Source organism: Neodiprion fabricii, chromosome 1 (genome assembly GCF_021155785.1).
Source record: "Neodiprion fabricii isolate iyNeoFabr1 chromosome 1, iyNeoFabr1.1, whole genome shotgun sequence".
Classification (NCBI taxonomy): Eukaryota; Metazoa; Arthropoda; class Insecta; order Hymenoptera; family Diprionidae; genus Neodiprion; species Neodiprion fabricii.
This window is the reverse complement of record NC_060239.1, coordinates 8,047,273-8,067,514: the sequence shown is the minus strand read 5'-3', so window position 1 is coordinate 8,067,514 and position 20,242 is coordinate 8,047,273. Positions and strand designations below refer to the sequence as shown.

At 34.8% G+C, this 20,242-nt stretch overlaps 1 protein-coding gene across 2 annotated transcripts in view; it reads left to right on the top strand.

Annotated features, from left to right (window-relative positions):
• LOC124174970 (all trans-polyprenyl-diphosphate synthase PDSS1) overlaps positions 1 to 20,242 on the top strand; it is a 57,508-nt gene that overhangs the window by 8,159 nt on the left and 29,107 nt on the right. The window contains exon 1 of one of the 2 annotated variants that reach the window (XM_046554731.1): positions 14,895 to 14,975. The exons of the other annotated variant lie outside the window; for it this stretch is intronic. Coding sequence (XP_046410687.1) covers positions 14,943 to 14,975 — 33 coding nt within the window. The 5' untranslated portion in view covers positions 14,895 to 14,942. Of the gene's footprint in view, positions 1 to 14,894; positions 14,976 to 20,242 lie in introns of those variants that run through there. 2 annotated transcript variants of the gene reach the window in all.

The following is a 20,242-nucleotide window of genomic DNA, read 5'->3' as shown; positions in this document are numbered from 1 at the left end:
CGAGGCATTAACGGTAACTAAATATTGGGTAATTACAATTTCTCATTACATAAAACATATAACACTTTGTGAATAATTTTTTTTTTACCCATCACGCAACTATTACCTGCCTATTTTGTTGTTTCAATATTTAAGGAGCAGATTTTTTTTCTTCTTTCATCTTTTATTCGAAATGAGTAATTCATCCAAATATATATACTTTTCTTTTAAACGTTTTTCAAATCTCGTAACCCTCCCAGCTTCATAATACAAACGTTGAAATAAATCGTTATTCCCGTAGCGCACATTTTTGCATGTAAAACGTTCACCGTATCCTTCTCTTCTGCGCCTCTTTTTTTCATTTATCCATATATTTCATTTATTTATATCCATTTGTCACGTTCGCGCGGTCTCGAATCATTGAGGGGAATTTCGCTTGCGCGTTTGCACGGCCCTGTTTATCGTTAGTTAGTAAGACTTGGACAAAGAGCACGCAGAGCACGTACCCTGAATGGGTGATAAGGATGTAAGGTATAATCTGCACGATCCTCATTTGTAGTCTTTCGGGTTGTTTCTCCTCTGGAATTATTTTCTCATACCGACCGTGCGAAGGTCTCGACGACGAACCGATGATCTTCGTACACCGGATACATCCGCGGTTTTTCCAATAGCTACTGCAAACATATTATATACACAACATACGTATATGTACGTACTACTGTTCCTACTTCGTTTCCGGAACTTGATTTAACCGCGTTTCTTCACCGTAATAATTGACAATGAGGACTTGAAATCATTTTTTTTTTTTTTTTAATCTCTCTTGTATTTCTAGCGATTAGAATATCAGGAATTAGTCAATTTATTTGTATGATCTACTTTTTTCCCTAGGAATATAAAATTTCATCAATCTTTAATTTGTCAGAATAGTACTGGAATTACAAAAATACTTGAAGCGTCGTCTTATTTGAGAATTATGTATGTACAAGTATAAAAAAAAAAAAAACACGCACACACACAACCGAAGAATCGTCAAAGCAAATTTTTGAAATCGTAGCAACGCGTCGATCGATTTGAATCCGATCGAAGTGAATTATTTTTCATATTCCCAGCTTATGTCAGACGTAATGGAAAAGTATTTATACGGAAGCCTGTGAATTTGTTAATTAATCAGGAATCAAAATAAAACATCTATTCGATTATGAACGATTGTACTTTGTGCTTTTGAAAATAAGGAAAAAATGTAGTAAAATGCTTGATAACGTGATATGTTTTTATAAAAAAAACTTCTCATCCGCAGTTTTATTTCCAATGTAATTGTACTATTTTAACGTGATATCCTTTTCGTGGTATTCATATTCTGCAGCTTATTACTTTCCTATTTTTCTTGTTTCTTATTCGACTGAAACATCGGAGAATAAATCTCACTTAGATTTAAATAACAGCGATTACTTACGAAATTCCAATAAGGTTTTCATCGTACTTCTATTTTTACATCCGCGTAGGGCGTGTATGGATAATAATCCGCGTAAGATAATCGATTCAACGCACAAGATTATTATACAACACATATATATATATATATATATATATATATATATATATATACGAATCTCACTTGTATTTTGTATGCAAAGCAAACACGTGCGAAACGTTGTATCCGCCCAGGGTACGCAAATTTAACTAAAAACATCCGAACTTGTGAAAACTGTAATGTAATTAGCAAGTTCATAAATCCGTGGAATTCCCGGGAGTATAATACTCGGTTGGTTTATTTATTTATTTATTTTTGTCGCATTCAAATCTCGGAAATGTCGTGAAAATAGAGAGGAAAAAAAAATGAAACGAACGTTTATGAAAAACATTGAATACCTACTCAATTTCTATAACCAGAAAATGTCGAAAGTATCGACATGTATAATCATGCTAAACAGTTACTTGTAGGATATTGAATGACGTACTTTGAACAATATTTGAACCGTTTCTGTAGCGATACCCATTTTCTTAGAATTTCCGATCACCTATGACAAATACAAATACACCACGATAAAATACAAGCTGTTTCATAATAAATTGCTTGTATTTCAGCTAGAAAAAAAAAAATTCTGTGCCAGTACGCGCGTGTAACGAATAATTATAAACCGTACATCCAAAAATTGCCGCATAGTTAATTAATGCTTCCCAGCAGCTTAAATATTCTACTCGAAGATCTATTTCTTCATTGTTCCCTCTCTCCTCATCTTGTTTCTTCCCTCTTTTTTTAGAAAAACAATGTAATATCCTCGTATTACTGATAGTATCATTCATTGCACGTTTCGATATAATATCTTAACTAATCGCGTTAATAAAGCATTTAACATTCAACGTATTCCAGCTGCAACATTATTATATATATACATATATGTACGTATACATTCTTGTTTCACGCAAGTCGCGTTAAACATGAATGTCCGATGTTTCGGGGAAATAGAGTAGAAAGAACACAAACGCATGTATCACCAATATCACAAATTTCATTTGATAACAATTAGCGCAGAGAAAATAGAATAGTATAACTTACACGGCATCGCGGTTTTTTCCTCTCGATGAATATTCAAATATACGCTACATATATAAATAATATAATACATAAGTATATGAGAAGTACTATACGAATGTGGTATACTGTATGCACGATCAAAAGAGAGAAAGTCTTTTTTTGCTCGTTCAGAACGACGAGCAAAAGTCAAAGTATATATCATCGTTATTAGTATAAATATGCATTACAGTGAAATTTATACCCTGCATAATGATAAGGTAGTAGAAAAAAGAAAAAAAAAAAAAAAAAAATCGGAAGTCGAACAAGCCTCTCGAGCCGCAAAATACCGCGGTTGAAAAAATATTTGCACGTGGGTATCTGAATTCTCTGTTGTTTTTTTTCCGTTTTTTGTCGTTTTTTTCTTTTTTCCGTCCCTTCGCATCGTACGGAGTATATTCGAAAATTTCGCATCTTTTGCTTACGTGTACCTACGGCGTAACTGTGTTACAGTAATTGCGATAATCGTTGTTGTTGGAAAATAGAAATACGAGGAGGCAGCACGTGAACGATACAGAATTCCGAATCGGCCAATGAACGGTCGTTTCTCACTTTTACCCGCGATTCGGATTTGGGTATCGGGGCCAATCGGGTTTCATGATCCACGAAGGAACGCGAAGACGGTGAAACGCTCGCGTCTCTTGCACCTACTCGGCGAAGAAGGCGAAAGCAGCCTGCAGTATTATATACCTATAGTACATGTATATGATACTTGACCACTCGCTCGTTTCACTTGTAATGGTTGAACGTACACCGCTAATTTGCAGGTATGCACGTACACGTATATACGTGTATATATATATATATATATATACATACGTAAGCACGGCACGTACAACGAAAGTGTTTCAAGGGGAACCTTTGACGGCCTAGCGAAGAGATCGGCGAGAGGTAAATGACTCGCAAAAGAAGAAAATTGAGCGGCAAAAATTTATTATCACGAGGTACACTCGTAGTAAAAAAGCATCTCCAAAGGCACGTGCCTTTACTCTGCGTTTACGTCGAAAATCGCTAGGCTTTATTGTTTACTAGCGCGACGACCAATGAGGTAAAAATAATCGAACAAGCTTCGATTGAATTGGTGCGTTTGAAACCAAAATTTCGTAAATTTCAGAACGTAGTATCAGTAGCGGTGAAGTTTTTTCATAACTTACAGTTACACTGAAAATAATTTTTCAATTCCAGGTGAAAATATTCATTCACCTTTTAGTCGTTATGTAAAATAGGTACTTAGTAAGTAAGACGATTATAATAATTGATACTCTGATCACATAAATTTATGTTGTATTGCGTCGTTCGTGGAAGTAAAAAACGAAAACCGATTGTGAGGAAAAATGATCGATTATACTCGATTAGTCAGGAAGACATAATCGATTTAATCGAAATTTGATTATTTTTTATCATACTTAGCATCGAGCTTCAATTCGAGACTGAAAATAATTACAATGCGAATTGATATCCTGTAATTCTGCAACGAATTACCTAAGCAAACTGCGTAACTTATCCGACGAAAAAGAGAAATAAATAAACGCGTAATCCAACTTTTTTTGTTTTTCTATCTGTAAGCAATTGTCAAGTTGTATTTAATTTCAAGACAGACGAAATTACGAAGATAATTCAGTAAAACGATACCGTCGGTAAATGGATTGAAAAAAAAAGTAATTTTTTACCACTACTTTAAACGGTATCAAGTTATCCTTTGGCAAAAGTAATAAAAGAATCTTGCGTCACATCTTAAAGCTTGTACCCGTTTAGATTTGAAAAAAACGTTGAAGTAAAGTGTACTATTCTAGAACCAGCTATCTGATCAAATTAAGGCAATTTTACATGGGCCTGACCCACGATTAAAATATCATCAGAAATACTGCGCATACTTCGGATTAAAATTGCTTTTAAATTATTATTTTATAATATTTCGATAATTTGCCAGAGTTGTATATTATTAAAAACCATACATCGTCTATGCAAGAGAGTCAAAATTTTAATGTCGTTAAAAATCGACTTAGTTCATTTATCAATGTAATCATTAAATTTTATTATTTTAACGATCCTGACGAAATTCTGCACACATCAACTCTATAATATTAACTGGTATTGAAGTGACTCTATTATAAATTCAATACATTTTTTTTATTAAAAACTTTGAAATTTAAAAATTTTTAGAATATTTAAAAAGCTGGAATTTTGAATTTGTTGTCACCCGAGTTTCGTTATCTGATCGGTAATAATACAAATTCCTCGCAATGTGTTTCAACAATAAAACTAATTTGTAAACTTCGGTATTAAAGCAGAACTAAAGCAGAGTAATTTTGTCAAGAATTGAATCCTGATTTCGACTATTAAGAAGGTTACGGTGATTGAAACAACGATACTTTTTGCACCAAATTAATATATTCGTAAGCTAAGAAGATTTCTTTAAAAATATGAAAGTAAAAATCACTGAAACTAGACACACACAGCTTAGGTTTAATAGTTGTTTCATTTAACGTGACTTTAAAATTGTTAAACATGTGGTAGATTCGTTTGGTTTCGTTCGTCGTTGGCTCATTTTATTCATACGACTATTTCATACGAACAGATGGGGGGACAGATTTTGTAACGAGCTTAAAATCGGAAAAGCAATTATACCAATAAAAAGAAGATTAAAAGGTTTCAGGAATACAAGGTATAATCGCTTTTTATACACCATAATGTAAAATCTTGATTTTCGTTTTTTACAATCTTATCCATACGTACCGCATCAAAAAATCATTATAAAATACATTAAACAGAGGTAAAATTTTCTGAAAAATCGATTGCCGCTATCAATTCCGCAGCATTATCTCCACATTGCGAGAAAAACTCGAATTTTCAAAGAAAAACAAAAAAAAAAAAAAAAATCAAAAAACACTCATTTTCCGCAATATTTCCAAAACATCTCAAAATCGTCCAAAAAGTGTTTCCTTACTCAAGTAAATGCATTTTGCGACAATATTTTTATTTTAAAGTTAACGGATTAATACGTACAGTAACAAAACACACACGCCAGATAAACTTACGGTTTGTGTATTCATACGTGTGTAACACAGTCACTACGAGAGAGAAAAGATTTCTCTTCGATATATCTACGAAGAAGAAGTCTCTCTAATAATTCTCACCACGACGGCCATGTTTATTAAACCTATCTCACCGTCTCGGAATATTTTATTTTCATCCCAGCTGTGCATGCGTCTCTCTCTCTCTCTCTCTATATATATATATATATATATATATATATATATATATATATATATATATATATATATATATATATATATATATGCAACCCGTGCATGTACGTATTTACCTGCTGGAAGCACACACCTATGGGGATTATAACTCTCGTATGTGCCGTGGGAAAGTTTGGGTTCACGCGCACCGAAAACCGGTCGTAAGGTCCATTAGTAGTAGACGATCTCTCGATTGTGGGTTAAAGTAGGCGGAAGAAAATCCTCTCGATAGGTTCTCCCTCGTTTTTTTTTTTCTTTTTTCTTTTTTTTTTTCAATTCCCATTCTCGTTTCACCTCATCCTAGTTTTCCGGGTCAACGGAGTCTCGTCGTTTTTAAAATTTTATTTTTATTTTTTTTTCTTACCTACAGTAATCACTCGACGCATCCCGTTATGCAATCCTCCTACGTCGTTCCCTCCTCCTTCCATATGTTTCTTCTAAATTCTCATTTCGTACGTGTTTTATTTTAAGTGCATGCGTCTCGTCCGTTCCTCGTAATAATACAACGCGTTGAAGCTATCGAGAATATGTCGGGAAATATTTATGATCTGTTTAGAAACAAGTCTTCTAGGAAATAATGGGTAAATGTTGAGAAAAAAAAAAAAATAAATAAAAATAAAAATACTCAAACGCAATACTTGATCCAAGGTAAATTATTATATATAATGGGATTGAATCTTTTCTACTTTCTCGATCGTCGATCCTTGGTAAATGATTTTTTACTATACTATTCGGATAATTTGCGACAAATAAATTCCGATCACACGAAATTAATTGCATAGAATTATGAAAATGTAGAAATGATGTATTAGAAAGAATGGATATCTAATCTTGCCAAATGTATTCACGTTTCCATAAATATGACTTCCGTTTGTCGGTATAATCCAAAAAGTAATAATTCAACGATTATTCGGATGTTGTAACAACGTGGAATCAGCGAGCTTTAATTACTAGTTAATAATTATAGAGTACTTGTGCGATTCGCTTTCTATTGCACTCTTCTCGACGAAATTCTCACAAGTTTTGCAATTATGTACAATAATTCACATGCAAAAATACGCAAATTAAATCGTGAAAAACTGTATACTTTGCCGAAAGTTGAAACGTACCTTTCGATCGGTATTTTAATTCCTAACGCCGAAAAAGGTGTAACTAAAAAAAAAAGAAAAAAATAGATAAAAAATAAAAAATGAAACAAAGATACCGTCGCGTCGTTTTCTTGGAATATAAGCTTCGTATCCTGGACGGTGAACCGGATGCGGTGCAACGCGTTCACGGGAAAATCAAATACGGTCGGCCTCGAATATATTATTCAAACACCTTAGAAGAATACATTGCGTCGAGTTGGAAAAAAAAAATCATATTTACATCGTACCTGTGGCAAAACAATCGTTTAGAAATTATTCGTATTATTATTATGCTGTATAATTATACCGTAAGGATCCAATTGTATCGATGTGGAAAAATTGGACCAAGTCAGATTGATCGAGTGGATCTGAAATGCGAAACGAGCGGTAACAATTTTCGTGAAGTTGTAGTGAACGAAACGGAAGGAAAAAGAGATTAAAATTCAGGCAGTCGAAACGTTTTTTCGTTCTATGTAAATGGCAAAATTTATTTTAACCGGCTATTTCTTGTTTAAAAAAATTGATAATCGGTTGATTAAAATTATCTATACAGAAAATCGAACGCGATTAATTTTTCATTGAAATTTATCGTGATCGTGCGATTAACGGTTTAGAGTTTTCGACATTTTTTTCACCTTATTTCTAGTTACAAAAATACGTCTTACGGTTAACTGTTTATTCTTAGTCTGATATACTTGTCAATTGTACACAATATTTTCCAATTATCGCAACATTAAATCTGTTTGCTTAGTCAACGATATTTCATTTCAGTAAATTAAGTCTTCGTCGTAAATTTATTTTTGCACAAACGTAGATTCTTCGCAAAGGTTCCAAAAAAAAAAAAAAAAGGAAATAAATAAAAATGAAACAACCACTCCAGCGTCCGTAGTCAAAAAGAATATAGCGACATGTATTAAAATTTCCGGTAAAATTCATACAAAAACTGGCATTCATGTTATACCCGAAACCGTAATCATCGTTTATGATAATACGTAAAAATAATTAAGAACCGTAGGCAGTAACGACGATAAAAAATTTCTCTCGACGTTACCGTCTTCGTAAAAATCCAAAATTTCTCAAACAATTTCATCGATCCATGCAAACCGTGATCTTGACCGTAAGCCGAACCTAATCAAACCTACACATCTTCCTCCTCTTCTTCTTCTTCCTCTTCTTCTTCTTCTTCTTCTTCTTCTTCCTCTTCTTCTTCTCCACCGTAAATCTTGGAGCGGTGAAAACGTAGCTTCAGCTGTAAGAAAAGTTTCACCTTCGTGCTGTCGCAACATCCGTTTCCGGTGAGGACTCACAACAGCAACGGCTGCAGGGTCAAGGTCGAATCCTTAGCGTCAAAATCCCGAGTACCAGGCCGCTTTCCACGGCTGTGATACGAAGCACGATGAAGCAGGCGGCGGTAGATTGTAGATGAAGTCGAAAGGAATAAGAATAAAAGTGGCGGAGGGGTACAGAATTCGGACGGTGGGGGGAGAAGAATGTCGGAGGCATGCGCCTGCCTTCAGAGAGATTTGAGAGAGTGAGTGACCTTGATTCCGCAGGACTCGGATTTGTCCAGGCAGCATCTTCGGATATGCCTGCCGGTTGTAAGTTTGTTCCGCCGGTTGGTCGGCCGCCTTCGAAGCCCCCGACGGACACGCCGCGATATGTGGGTCGAGCAGAAACACTCCCGCGGAGAAAGTTTCTACAGGTTGTTTGTCTTTTCGAACCAAAGTCATGCCGCCGTGCTCCCGAGCATCGAACGGACCGTCGTCGCTTCTTGTTAACCCTTTTGAGTCACGCGTTATTCCGCTGAGTCAAATTTTACAACAGCACGGTGCTCTGCGGATCAGATTTTAAAATTTAAGATGATGGATACAACACGGCGGATCCGAATTTCAAATTTAATCGAAACTGGTCAAAAAAAAGTCTACGAAGCGGTTTTCGGGATCGCTGATTCAAGATCTGAAATCAAATTTCAACGATTCAAGACGGCGGATCCAATATGGCGGACGAAAATTTTCAATTTGTTTTTAAATCTGATTTCAGATTCGTAATCAGCGACCCCAAAAACCCACGGACGGAGTTCTTTCTTCGGATTTTGATCGAATTTCAAATTTTCGTCCGCCATATTTGATCCGCCATCTTGCATCTTAAAAATCCGATTTCAGATTCGTAATCAGCGACCGCAAAAACTTACAATTTATGTAAAACACGTATGCGTGCAGAGAAGCAACTTTCCCGGAAATGAATTATTCCTTCAATTTTCACGATTTTTTTTCAACCAATTTGTTTCCAACGATATAAAAATTTACATTATATCGCAGTAATTACTCTCGAGTGTTTGAAAACCTATTAGCATACTATCAAAAAGAACAAATAAAAAAAAAAAAACTGCAAAGAAATATGTTAAAAACTTCTCTAAATGTACAAGAAATTGATATAACATAGGTGGTAAAAGTATTTACCACTATGACTCAATGGGTTAAATACCGATCGGAGTCATCGCGGCTGTGTTAATTTTGTTCATCACCTGCGGCAGTAATGCGAAGGACTATACGATTTATTTGGGGAAAAATGTAAAAACATTTTTCAAAGTTTTCTATATCGTTCTATGAAAGACAAGATGATTCTTTTAACAAAAAAGTACCTAATATAAATAATCAAAACTTGTACAACGGTCTATTAATTTTTATTTATTAATTTATTGAAAAAAAAAAAGAACAACACATTTTATCCACTTCACGACGTGGACATTTTTTTTACACTCGTCTGTAAAAACAGTCGAAATTCAGCGGGATTTAGTGAAATGATCTAGAAACTTTATTCGGCTGATTGTCGGTTCGTTTCTAGCTTTCGATAATTCAAGTCGAACAAACCTATTTTCATTTCTAAAATAATTTATCATCGTACGAAGCACCAATTCCATGGAGGATTTCCTTGACGTGTGACGTTTACAAATTACTTTATTCATCGGTTTATGTGTAATATATATAACCTATGTAGGCCTATCGAAGAGAGCGTTCGTTTCTTCGACGATGATCGTTGCCATTTCAGTCCGCATGTGCATTTAAACCGCACACATGCGTTATAAACTTTTCACTTTTCTGTATACCTATAATAAGTTGAGCTTGTCCGCACGTTTTTTTTTTTTTTTTTTTAACACTCCACCTCAACAACGTTATATTATGTGGCATTCCGCATTCGTAAACCGGAACCGCACCTGTTTTCGATATATCCCCTCACAGTCTTCGATTTCATCTCCCAATATGGTACAGGTAAATATATATATACCAACGTACATACTTATTTGTTACATAGCAAATTATTCGACATTGCTTGTGAAAAATCTCCAGACATACGTCTGCCTGCTCTTTACTACTATTGTAACGGTATAATAAAACATTGCAATAGAAATAATAACTCACGCGCGTATAATTACTTACCAAATTTTGTCCATGGATGAATAAAGCGAAAGGAAATCTTCTCGAATATATATAATAATTAGCATACGAGCGTCGTCAGAAAGACACGTGTTAATAATTATTCTTCTAGCTTCTCACTCGTTTCCCAACAATTTTCTATACAGTTTCTTTTCCGATGTATAAAAGGGCTTGTTGGCTTGGCCAATCGAGATACCCGAGCGTGATAAGAATTATTGCATACAATTTTTTTACATTTTTTTTTCCCTTCTTCTTTTCTTCGTTTCTATTTCTCTGGACACGTGAAGTAATAATAAAATCTCTAAAACAAAGAGAGAGAAAGAGAGAGAGAGAGAGAGAGAGAGAGAGAGAGAGAGAGAGAGAGATAGAGAAAAACGGTCGAACCAATTTATAAACCGTCACGTATCGACCGGATCTCTTTCATCGTCTCTCATCGTGGCGTGCATACTGAAATTATATTTTTGAAAGTGCGGAATGCTGGAGGGGACTTTTATACATACATATGTATGTGTATATGATTTTATATTTTGGTATGCGAGTATTGTGAAAATACAAATTGCTGAAATTCTTCTTTTACGTACGGTCTCTGATTTTCGATTGGAAAATCCAGTTTGTGAAACGATATGCAATGTCGATGCATAGCTGCGATTACAACGTGTAATGCAACCAAGTTTCACATTCGGTATTATACCGCAAGGGAAAATTCATTTCTATCGATTTCTAACGGTTTCGACATTCGGCCAAACCGTTACCGCGTCATCTTCCAAAACTCCACCTCAGCATATTCTCCGACCTATTGCTCAACAACTTTTATTTTTCCATATTTCATACACATAATTATATATTTATAAAAACACACACGCACACAGACGCGTCTCCAATAGTCGTCCGACTCCGTTAGTTAATAAATATTTTTGAGCTTACATATACTTCAATTTCGTGCGAAAGTCCTATCGATATCGTCCAAAGTTCAAAGCGTGCTCTTTGGTTTTTTTTTTCTTTTTCTTTCTTTCTTCGAATCAAGCAATACGCATGTATCTTATATTATTTACACACACACACACATATATATATATAGTGACCCCTCACCCACTTTGATTTGGGAATGGATTTTTTCCATCATAGCCCCAGACTATAGAATAGCTCTGAATATTTTTCAAATTTTTTTCAACTTATGATTCGGAAGTTACGAGTTTTGGAAAATCATTGGGTATGAACGTGACCTGTTTCTTGGGATGGTTCCAACGCCCGAGTCAAATGTCACACGATACAGTAATCGTCACAAAAACTGTCCGATTTGTGACGTACTCTAGTCACTGACAAAAATTATTGTTCCCTCTCGTATCATAATCCAAAATCAAAGGAAGGTTTACAATATTTCATCATTTACCTTCGGGGACATTAGGTGTTTAATCGATGAATTGAGATGTTTCTTTTGTATGAATTTTGAGAAAATCCCAAATCCATAAAAAACACATTCCTCTTTGCATTATTGCTTCTTTCATAGGAGATTTTCCAAAAATCCCAACTTCCAGACCATGAGTTGAAAAAATTTGACAAACATCCAAGCTATCCTACAGTATGGATCTATGACTAAAAAAGTCCATTCCCAAATCAAAAGGGTTCGCGACCGTTCGAAAATTTCCCGACTACCCGAAATATGTGTATGCTCTGTATGGTTGGGAAATTCATTTGTGATCGTATCGATAATGTGCAGGAAAAAAAAAAAACTCGATGTTATCATTCTCGCAAGCATCCTCAATTCTACAATCACTCATTAACGACTTGCTGCACCTGTCGTAGTCATTAAATTTCCCAAAATAGCAACTAATTTTCAAACAACGCCATGCGCTTACCGTACCGTGTCTTTAAGGTCGGTATCTTTAGTCATCATCGCTGTGAAAGTGATTCTTAAGATCTAGCCTCGAGGCGGTTTCAAGAGAGAGAGAGACAGAGAGAGAGAGAGAGAGAGAGAGAGAGAGAGAGAGAGAGAGAGAGAGAGAGATAGAGAGAGAAATTGCAGTATATTTATAATACAGTATCGATGATTAATTCCCAGGAATATTTTTAATGTGAAAATATTTCCTATAACTATACGCACGTTACGTGAAAATGCGTGTAAAGTTATCGTGCCTATAATAATTTAGTCATTTTGCGTGTGTTGTATAATATTATAGGCTTAGCGTCGTTGTCGCATTAATTGATATACAATGTAAGATACGTCTAACAGGCAACAACCTTCCATCTTTTATCTAACACTTTCCTACATTCGGAGGTTTGCGTTTAAATTTCCTAATAATTCTAAGAAGTCGGATTAGATAGAAGACAAAAAATAAAAAAGCAAAAAACCTACAAACCCATACAATTTATCTACAGTCAAGCCTATAATAATTCCTTTGAATTTACGGTCTGAAAATTACAACGAACAACTTTTCGAAGTCGTACAACAATCAATTTTTTAAACAAATTTCAATTTTATTATGTTGGATTAACCGTAAAAAAGTTACGGATATTTTTCTCCGTTCAAGAAAAACAATGTAAAATGGCCATCAAAAACATCCATTTTGCCTGTATACTTTGTTTAAATAAAAACAATTTTTTTCAATTTCTCGGATGCAATTTTCAATATGCGAAATTTATCGAACAAAAAAGTAGCATGCGATACGTGAAGGGAGAAGAGAGAAAAGTTTAAAAAAAAAAAAATTATTATATTTAAGAAAATTATATTGCAAATTTGTAGGTAAATTAATTCCGTCAATCACGCATTATATGCTAATCCAAATTTATACCGCTGCACTTGACTGTGAGAAAAAAGAAAAAAGAAAAAAGAAAAAGAAAAAAAAAACAAACACCAATTGTTACGACCGAGAATTTTTCATGATTTTGTAGACTGTTGCAGATTGCCGTGCAGGCTGCTTAACTGACTGCATGGCAAGGAAAAATTACGCGACGGATCACGTAGCAGCCGATCAAGTTCACACATCACGCTGCGCAATCAGCTGAGTGTCGTCAAAAATACAATTCTGGTTAGACAAAATGAAAAAAATCTGTAACAAGTAAATGTAGTATTGAGAGATGTAATTTATACGCTAGATAAATAAGAAGTAACTTGCAGCGAATTTTCTTGCCTAATTTTACAGAGTGGCCACACACCTTGAAAACCTGTAAAATCTGGAAATCTCAGGGTTTTTAATAGGGGTCATGAAAAATCCGGAATTGTCTGGGGATTTTAAATTTGGTCGTGAAAAAAAAAACTAAGAATATCAGTTTTCTATCACGGGAATTAGAAACAATTTTTTCTCGTCGAAAAAATAAATTTGGTAAAAACAGATTTTTTTATTTTATGTACATTATATTTTTTTTTCAATTCGAATTGAATTTGAACCATAGGTTTTTTAGTAACTTACCGGATCTGGGGAAATGTCAGGGAAAACTAGGTTTTAGGTCTTGGAAAAATTTGAAAGCGCGATGAAATTTATTTCCCAAAAATTTTCTGGCCACCGTGTTCGAACAATGTTCAAACGGTTATCGTAACGATTAAACCCGTTACAATACAATTGTCTGTAAGCGATCGTTGCAACGAATAAAATGAGTGAAAATATCTCGTCGCAGTGAGTATAAACGGACGTTCGGATACAGTGCAACGACACTCTCTCAAACGATAATTAACGGTACCAAAGTGTATAACAATATCGTTAGCGCTATTGGTCATTATTATTGTATATAAGTTGCGAATTCTCGCGTTTCGCCACGAAGCAGGCACTTAGACAGCGCTCGTCAACACGCTTAGTACAACAAAGCCGATGCTTCAGCATACACGTGTCGATTATTTTTAACAGATACAACCCAACGTACAAGGTATCACATATCAAATCCCTGGGCGGCTGCTGTCGAGAAGTTGAGTAATTCGTTACCTCGAATAACGCGCAGCTTGTGCTGTAATACACCGTATATTATATTATAATAACACACATCGTATCGGATTGCTGCAAATTCTAAGATCGCGGTTCGCAGTTTGTAAATAACATTAGGTATTATAATATAACTGCACCTCTACATTGCCGCAAAGTTAGAGGGATTATCGAATGAAATTTGTGTCAAGGTAGTACCGCACCTTTATATACATGCGTGATGGTATGTAACAACGGTGTGGAAATTCCAATGAATATGTGCACAAGATGCACGCCCAAATCGCGAATCTCGACTTATCTCACATCCGCTGTTGCACCGATTAATCGCACCGGTCAACGCGAACTTTGAGTCTCGGTTCTAGATTTCAAATTTTCATTTCTTTCGCGTAACTTATAAGAGAAAAATTCTTCCACAAACATTTGTTTTAAATAACTAGGGGCTTCGCCCCTGCTACAACTATTCCCCACTATTTCCTCGTACGGGTGAATTTATTTATGCTGATTTGATGACAGGTCTGCAACCGTTGATCGGTTGCTTCCGATCGAGTGAAGAATAAAAAAAAGAAACAAAAACTACTAGTATCCTTAAATCTTACTCATACTCTTCGTCTCTTCTGTTACAGGTAAGGAATCCGAGATAAAAAAAACTAACGTGTATTATACACGTATTCATGAATCACCGAATGAGTGATACAACTTCATCGGTAAGTGAAAAAAAGATAAAAGTCAGTTTTGTAGCATTTATAAATTAACAACATCATTATTTCAAACGGTTCGATGTTTGAGGCCTGATAACTCCGAAACGAATTACCTTACGCAAATCTTTATTCAGATCTTTTTTGTAGAGCGTAAAATTTCCTACAAGAATATGTTTTGTTTATATCTATACACTGATTCGTTTTCGAGCAATAAAATTCTAGATTTAAAAAAAAATTATTCCCATGTTATTTAAATGGGAAATAGAAAATTGAGAATCGCCACCTCTAAATATCAATATTAAGTGCTCGTATTTTACCGAAGTCATTTTTGAGGGACACTCGGAAGATTTTTCAATGTTCATCGAAAAAAAAAAATAGTCGGTTTTTTTAAAACACTCTAATATACGCGCATATGTATACGTAACTAGCTGACCAGTCCCGGCTTCGCACGGAAAGACAAATCTAATTGTAAGTTGAACGTACGCTTAATCACTTAAGTGTCTCTCCGCTTGAAGCTTGCACAATAAGATGGCTTTGTAACCCCGAAACCTTAATTTATCCATCACATCGCACTAATGTTATATTTCACGTATATCCAACGATTTGGTTAGCGCACGCCGCTAGATCAGTCAAGCATTGCTTTTTCTTCCGACTTAATTTACAAATATTGCGAATTCAACCTAGAAACTTATGTTCGTCAAAATGAATTACAGCCAATATTACTCAGAGGATAATTTACAGTTTTTTATTAGTGAAAGAATTTTTAAAATCGCAACAGTAATTCCCGCGATTACTCCTTCCATCCAAACACAGAAACTTTGTCTCTCAATAATATTATTACAGTATAGATTACGATTGTAAGAATACCAAATTCCTGGCTCAATTTCTCGGCATCATAAATCATATATCTATAAAATGAAAGGAAAATTTTTAATCGCAAGGTGGAAATACACGAAAAATTCTAGCTGCGGTAATGATTTTGTAATTAGCGTTGCTGAGTTCCTTGCCGCAAAAATTACAAAATCCCGATCCAGGTGTTAGACGTAGTTAATTATCGGCGGCTGGTTGACTTTGGGATCAGCCGTTCCAACAAAATCGGTATATGTAATAACGTCTTTCGCGAATCGAGCTGCTGCTGCCTGTGCTGCAAAGTGCTTCGCTCACTTTCTCTCGCTGTCATGTCGTCGTTCGCACAATCACTCGACTCGCGAATCGCGATATATACATATATACGTGTGTCTCTCCGAATACCTCTCCGAATTGTACCACCGTGTATACGTGTATGTATATCGGTACATCGAAGAAAGTCGTGAGAAAATTCTTTGCGATACGTATATTACTTGTTTCATTATTGTTTATCCGTCAACGATCGCGTTGTATAACACGTGGTGAAAAATTAACAAAAAAAAGAAATGCGAATCTCACAAAAAGTTCAAGGAATTAACGGAAGGAATGAAAAATTTTGGAAAGAAGTTGGCGAAAAATATTTCTATCTCCTCTATTTTCCAAAGTAGTTAAACTTACCGGTTTCTCGAGGAATTTATACCTCGCAGTTATTGTATTCTATTACGCACGATTTTAAGTATATACCTATCCTCATAGAAATTATCGCTAATACGAGCTAATTTTCAAATATATGACATTTAGGTACAAATTGTACAGATACGCGTTAATTTAAAATTCGATCCTTTTTCACGTCTCCGACAATTTGAACACTAGAATTCAATTGTATTGCCGCATAGCATTTCACACCTTGATTTCCTGTAGTATTTCCACGTTGACATCAAAGCTTGCGCCCCTTCGAGATTTAAAACACACAATCGTTTGTCAGTTTATTCTTTCAATCGTTTGATTTTCTTTCGTTTTTACTTACAATTCAAAGTTCATTATCGCCTCAAAATTCGTATGACAATAAATTTCAAATTATTATGCACGATAATGGGAAAAGTATAGGTTAGAAAATACACGTCTTGTTGGGAAAAGAAAGACAAAAAAAAAAAAAACACGCCCTTATAAGTAATAATTGTCCATACGCACGCTCTCCTTAAAAGTTTACCGTAATTTCATTGAGCAGTTTCGAGATTGAGCAATAATTGCCGCAGCGCCGGAAGCTCGGTTAACGATAAGTAAAATAAAGTGGCAACGAGCCAAAAATCAAATAACAAAAAATAAGGCAGAAATATTCAAACACTCGATCACTTCGGTAAAGACTTGTTAACGGTGTAAAAGGTACGTGGGATGACAGTTGCTTTGCCTCACCTACCTACCGCATGTCCGTATACGTATGCGTACGTGTGTACACACATGAATACACAGGTGTGAGCGCCTACACTAGAAGCGCATAGGTATGGGCCCTTCAATCTGTCAGGCTTTTTATTTTTATTAACATTAATTTTTCTCTTCCCATTCTTTACTTCGACAATTCGATATTGCGATACAATTATAATTGATATTTCACGTCTAACGTCGTTAAAGATTTTGAAATTAACATGTGAATCTATTGATTGCTATGTACAAAAGTTTCACGCTTCTCTTAATGTTCGTATCACATTTCACATTCACGATATATTGAACTTGATGGATGTCGTATAATAAATTTAGAGAAAATTCTTTCCTAGTTTTCACATCGAATCGAATTGATTCAAGGTTAATTGACTAATTAAGGAGTCGATTTATTCAATTAATTTATATGTAACTACCGTACCTTCGGTTACTAATTAATTAAAAACACCGCTTAAACAGGTGTGCAATTAAAAAGCAATTTGAAAAGTATAAATTATCGATTCTGGGGTCAATTCACGCGAGAATGGAATGCTTGAAATATCATTTCAATAGCGACAGTCAATAGGTTGAAGGCTAAATCCTCTGTACGGATACAAAAATCCACGCTGTTCTTACGAAAATCCAAACAAGTAACCGCGAATAAGTCGAATCCGCCACGTGCGTAATCAATATTCCAAAGACGATCCGCGCGAATGTTTCATTCATAATTTTTTTCTATATCCTCGTGCGAAAATAAAAGAAATAAAATATCCACATGTGTATTACATTATACTATGTATTCAATTTTCAAGTAGCCGTCACGCATTAATAATTCATGCCGGTTTATTAAATTCCCTTGAAATTTGCTGAAAATAAACTTTGTGGTATATTAATAGAAACTTTTGCCGAAACCTCGAATAAACAGCGTTATAACCAAAGTACACAAAAACACTCACGCACACACACGCATGCACGTACGGTATAGAAAGAAAAAAAATATGTATGTATATAAAAATAAACTTTGAACAACTTAAATCCGTAGCTATGACCTAAACCCAAGTATTTACATTCAAATTGTGAAATTTGTCATTACTTATCCTTGGTCGTTGTAAAACCTTGCAAGGTTGAAAGATCGATATCGTCTAATAATTTTTTATTTATTTATTTTTTTTTTTTTTTGGCTTCTTCGCGAAACAATTTTATTTACATTTACCTGTACGTGACAAAATTTTAACAAACTATTTTACAGGTAGAAGAAACAAATATTAGAGTAACCCTGCCATAGTCGATCGTTCATTTTTACCATGAATTTGTTTTTTAGTCTGAAATTTTTCCTGCTAAAAAATACTTCCTCAAAATTATACGATGTTCACGTGAAATGAAATATATTTGAAAATAATTAATTCGTATTACCGAAATGTCACAATACGCAATTGAATTTCACTGTTTTTCACACGATTATATCATACCTTTTTCTTTTTTTTTTTTTTTTCTTTTATAAAAGTTCGCCTAGAAATAAGTAAACAAAAAGTCACATGCATTATAAAAACACTCGTTACGACTGTCAAGCATCCAATCTATATTATCCCCGTGTTCTGATTATTTATCTTATCGAACGGGTGCAATAAAAATAACTGTGTCAAACGTAAAGAAAGATGGCTGGAATAAAGAAAAGGGAGCAAAATTCATCTTGCCCTGGGCGTGGCAGGTGTTTAAACGAGCATCCGCCACCGCACAGCCATACCAGGCCATAATCTGTGTAATATACCCAATCCCAGATTGAAAACCGTTAGTTTTTTCGAGGTCATATTGGGCGACGTTAACGCAGGTTTTATGCTAATACGCATCGTTGTACGTGCGCCTTGATATCTCGAAGTAAAATTTAAAAAAAGAAAATAAATGAAGAGGCAAAGGTACCGACGCACGCTTCAACCTGCGTGAATTGATAGTGTGTGAGTGAATTAAATTTTTTATTTTCTTCTTCTTCTTCTTCTTCTTCTTCTTCTTCTTCTTGATCCAAGACACCGCGGTGAATGACTCTATACGTTATAAATTAATTGTATATACGTGAAAATAAATTTACATCCTCATTATATATATCCTTGCAACTTGCAACACATATACACCTGTATCTACCGATTTTTTACTCACGCCCAAATTTATCGTCAAGTTTCGGTTTATTTTTTTTCAATCTGTCCATCAGCGACGAAATTCCAATTATCATTTAATTTTTCTCTCGTACGTTATATATGTTATATGTATTCGGTTATACGCGTAATAAAATACGTGGGTGATGTTTTGTACTCTTGTAGTGAAGAATTTCAATAATTTATACGGTGTTTGTTCTTCCCATGAATGAAGCCCGCCTCTTCGTGCGTTTCCTTCTTTATACGCGGATCCCGCGATCACGATCCCTGTGTAATTATACGCTTGTATATTTTTGACAGACATATAATAGACGCGGATACCATAATGTTCATTCATGAAAATAACCGAATGACGAATTGCTATATTTATACTTGTAGAAAAGTTTATGGAAACTTGTACAAATATCGCACCATTTATATACGTACAGGTTCGATACTATGCATCTTGTTTCCTTTCTTTACCTTACCCAACAACTCTCGTCCTTTCTAATACGTATCGATTGAATTTTGCGCTTCTAATATTCTCGTGTAGAATCTACAGAGAAAGAGATTAACGCGTATTTTATGAAAAAATCTAAAATCCCCGATGAAATGACAACACGTTTTTCACAGTGTTGACGTATTGCCACTTTTATCTGACGATACGTTTTCAGGAAAAATCGTTACTTCGCAACTTTGGAACTTACCCAGAAATTTCAGTAAACTTTAACAAAGCTAAACACCCAAACGTATATTATATACGCGACTAGTTCAGAGACATTCTAATTTTCCAAAATCGTAATTTTACTTTCTAATTATTAGCTACATTACAGCGTCGCTCGTTAAACTTCGTCCTTGTAATGTTCGCAGAACTGCAGAGAATAT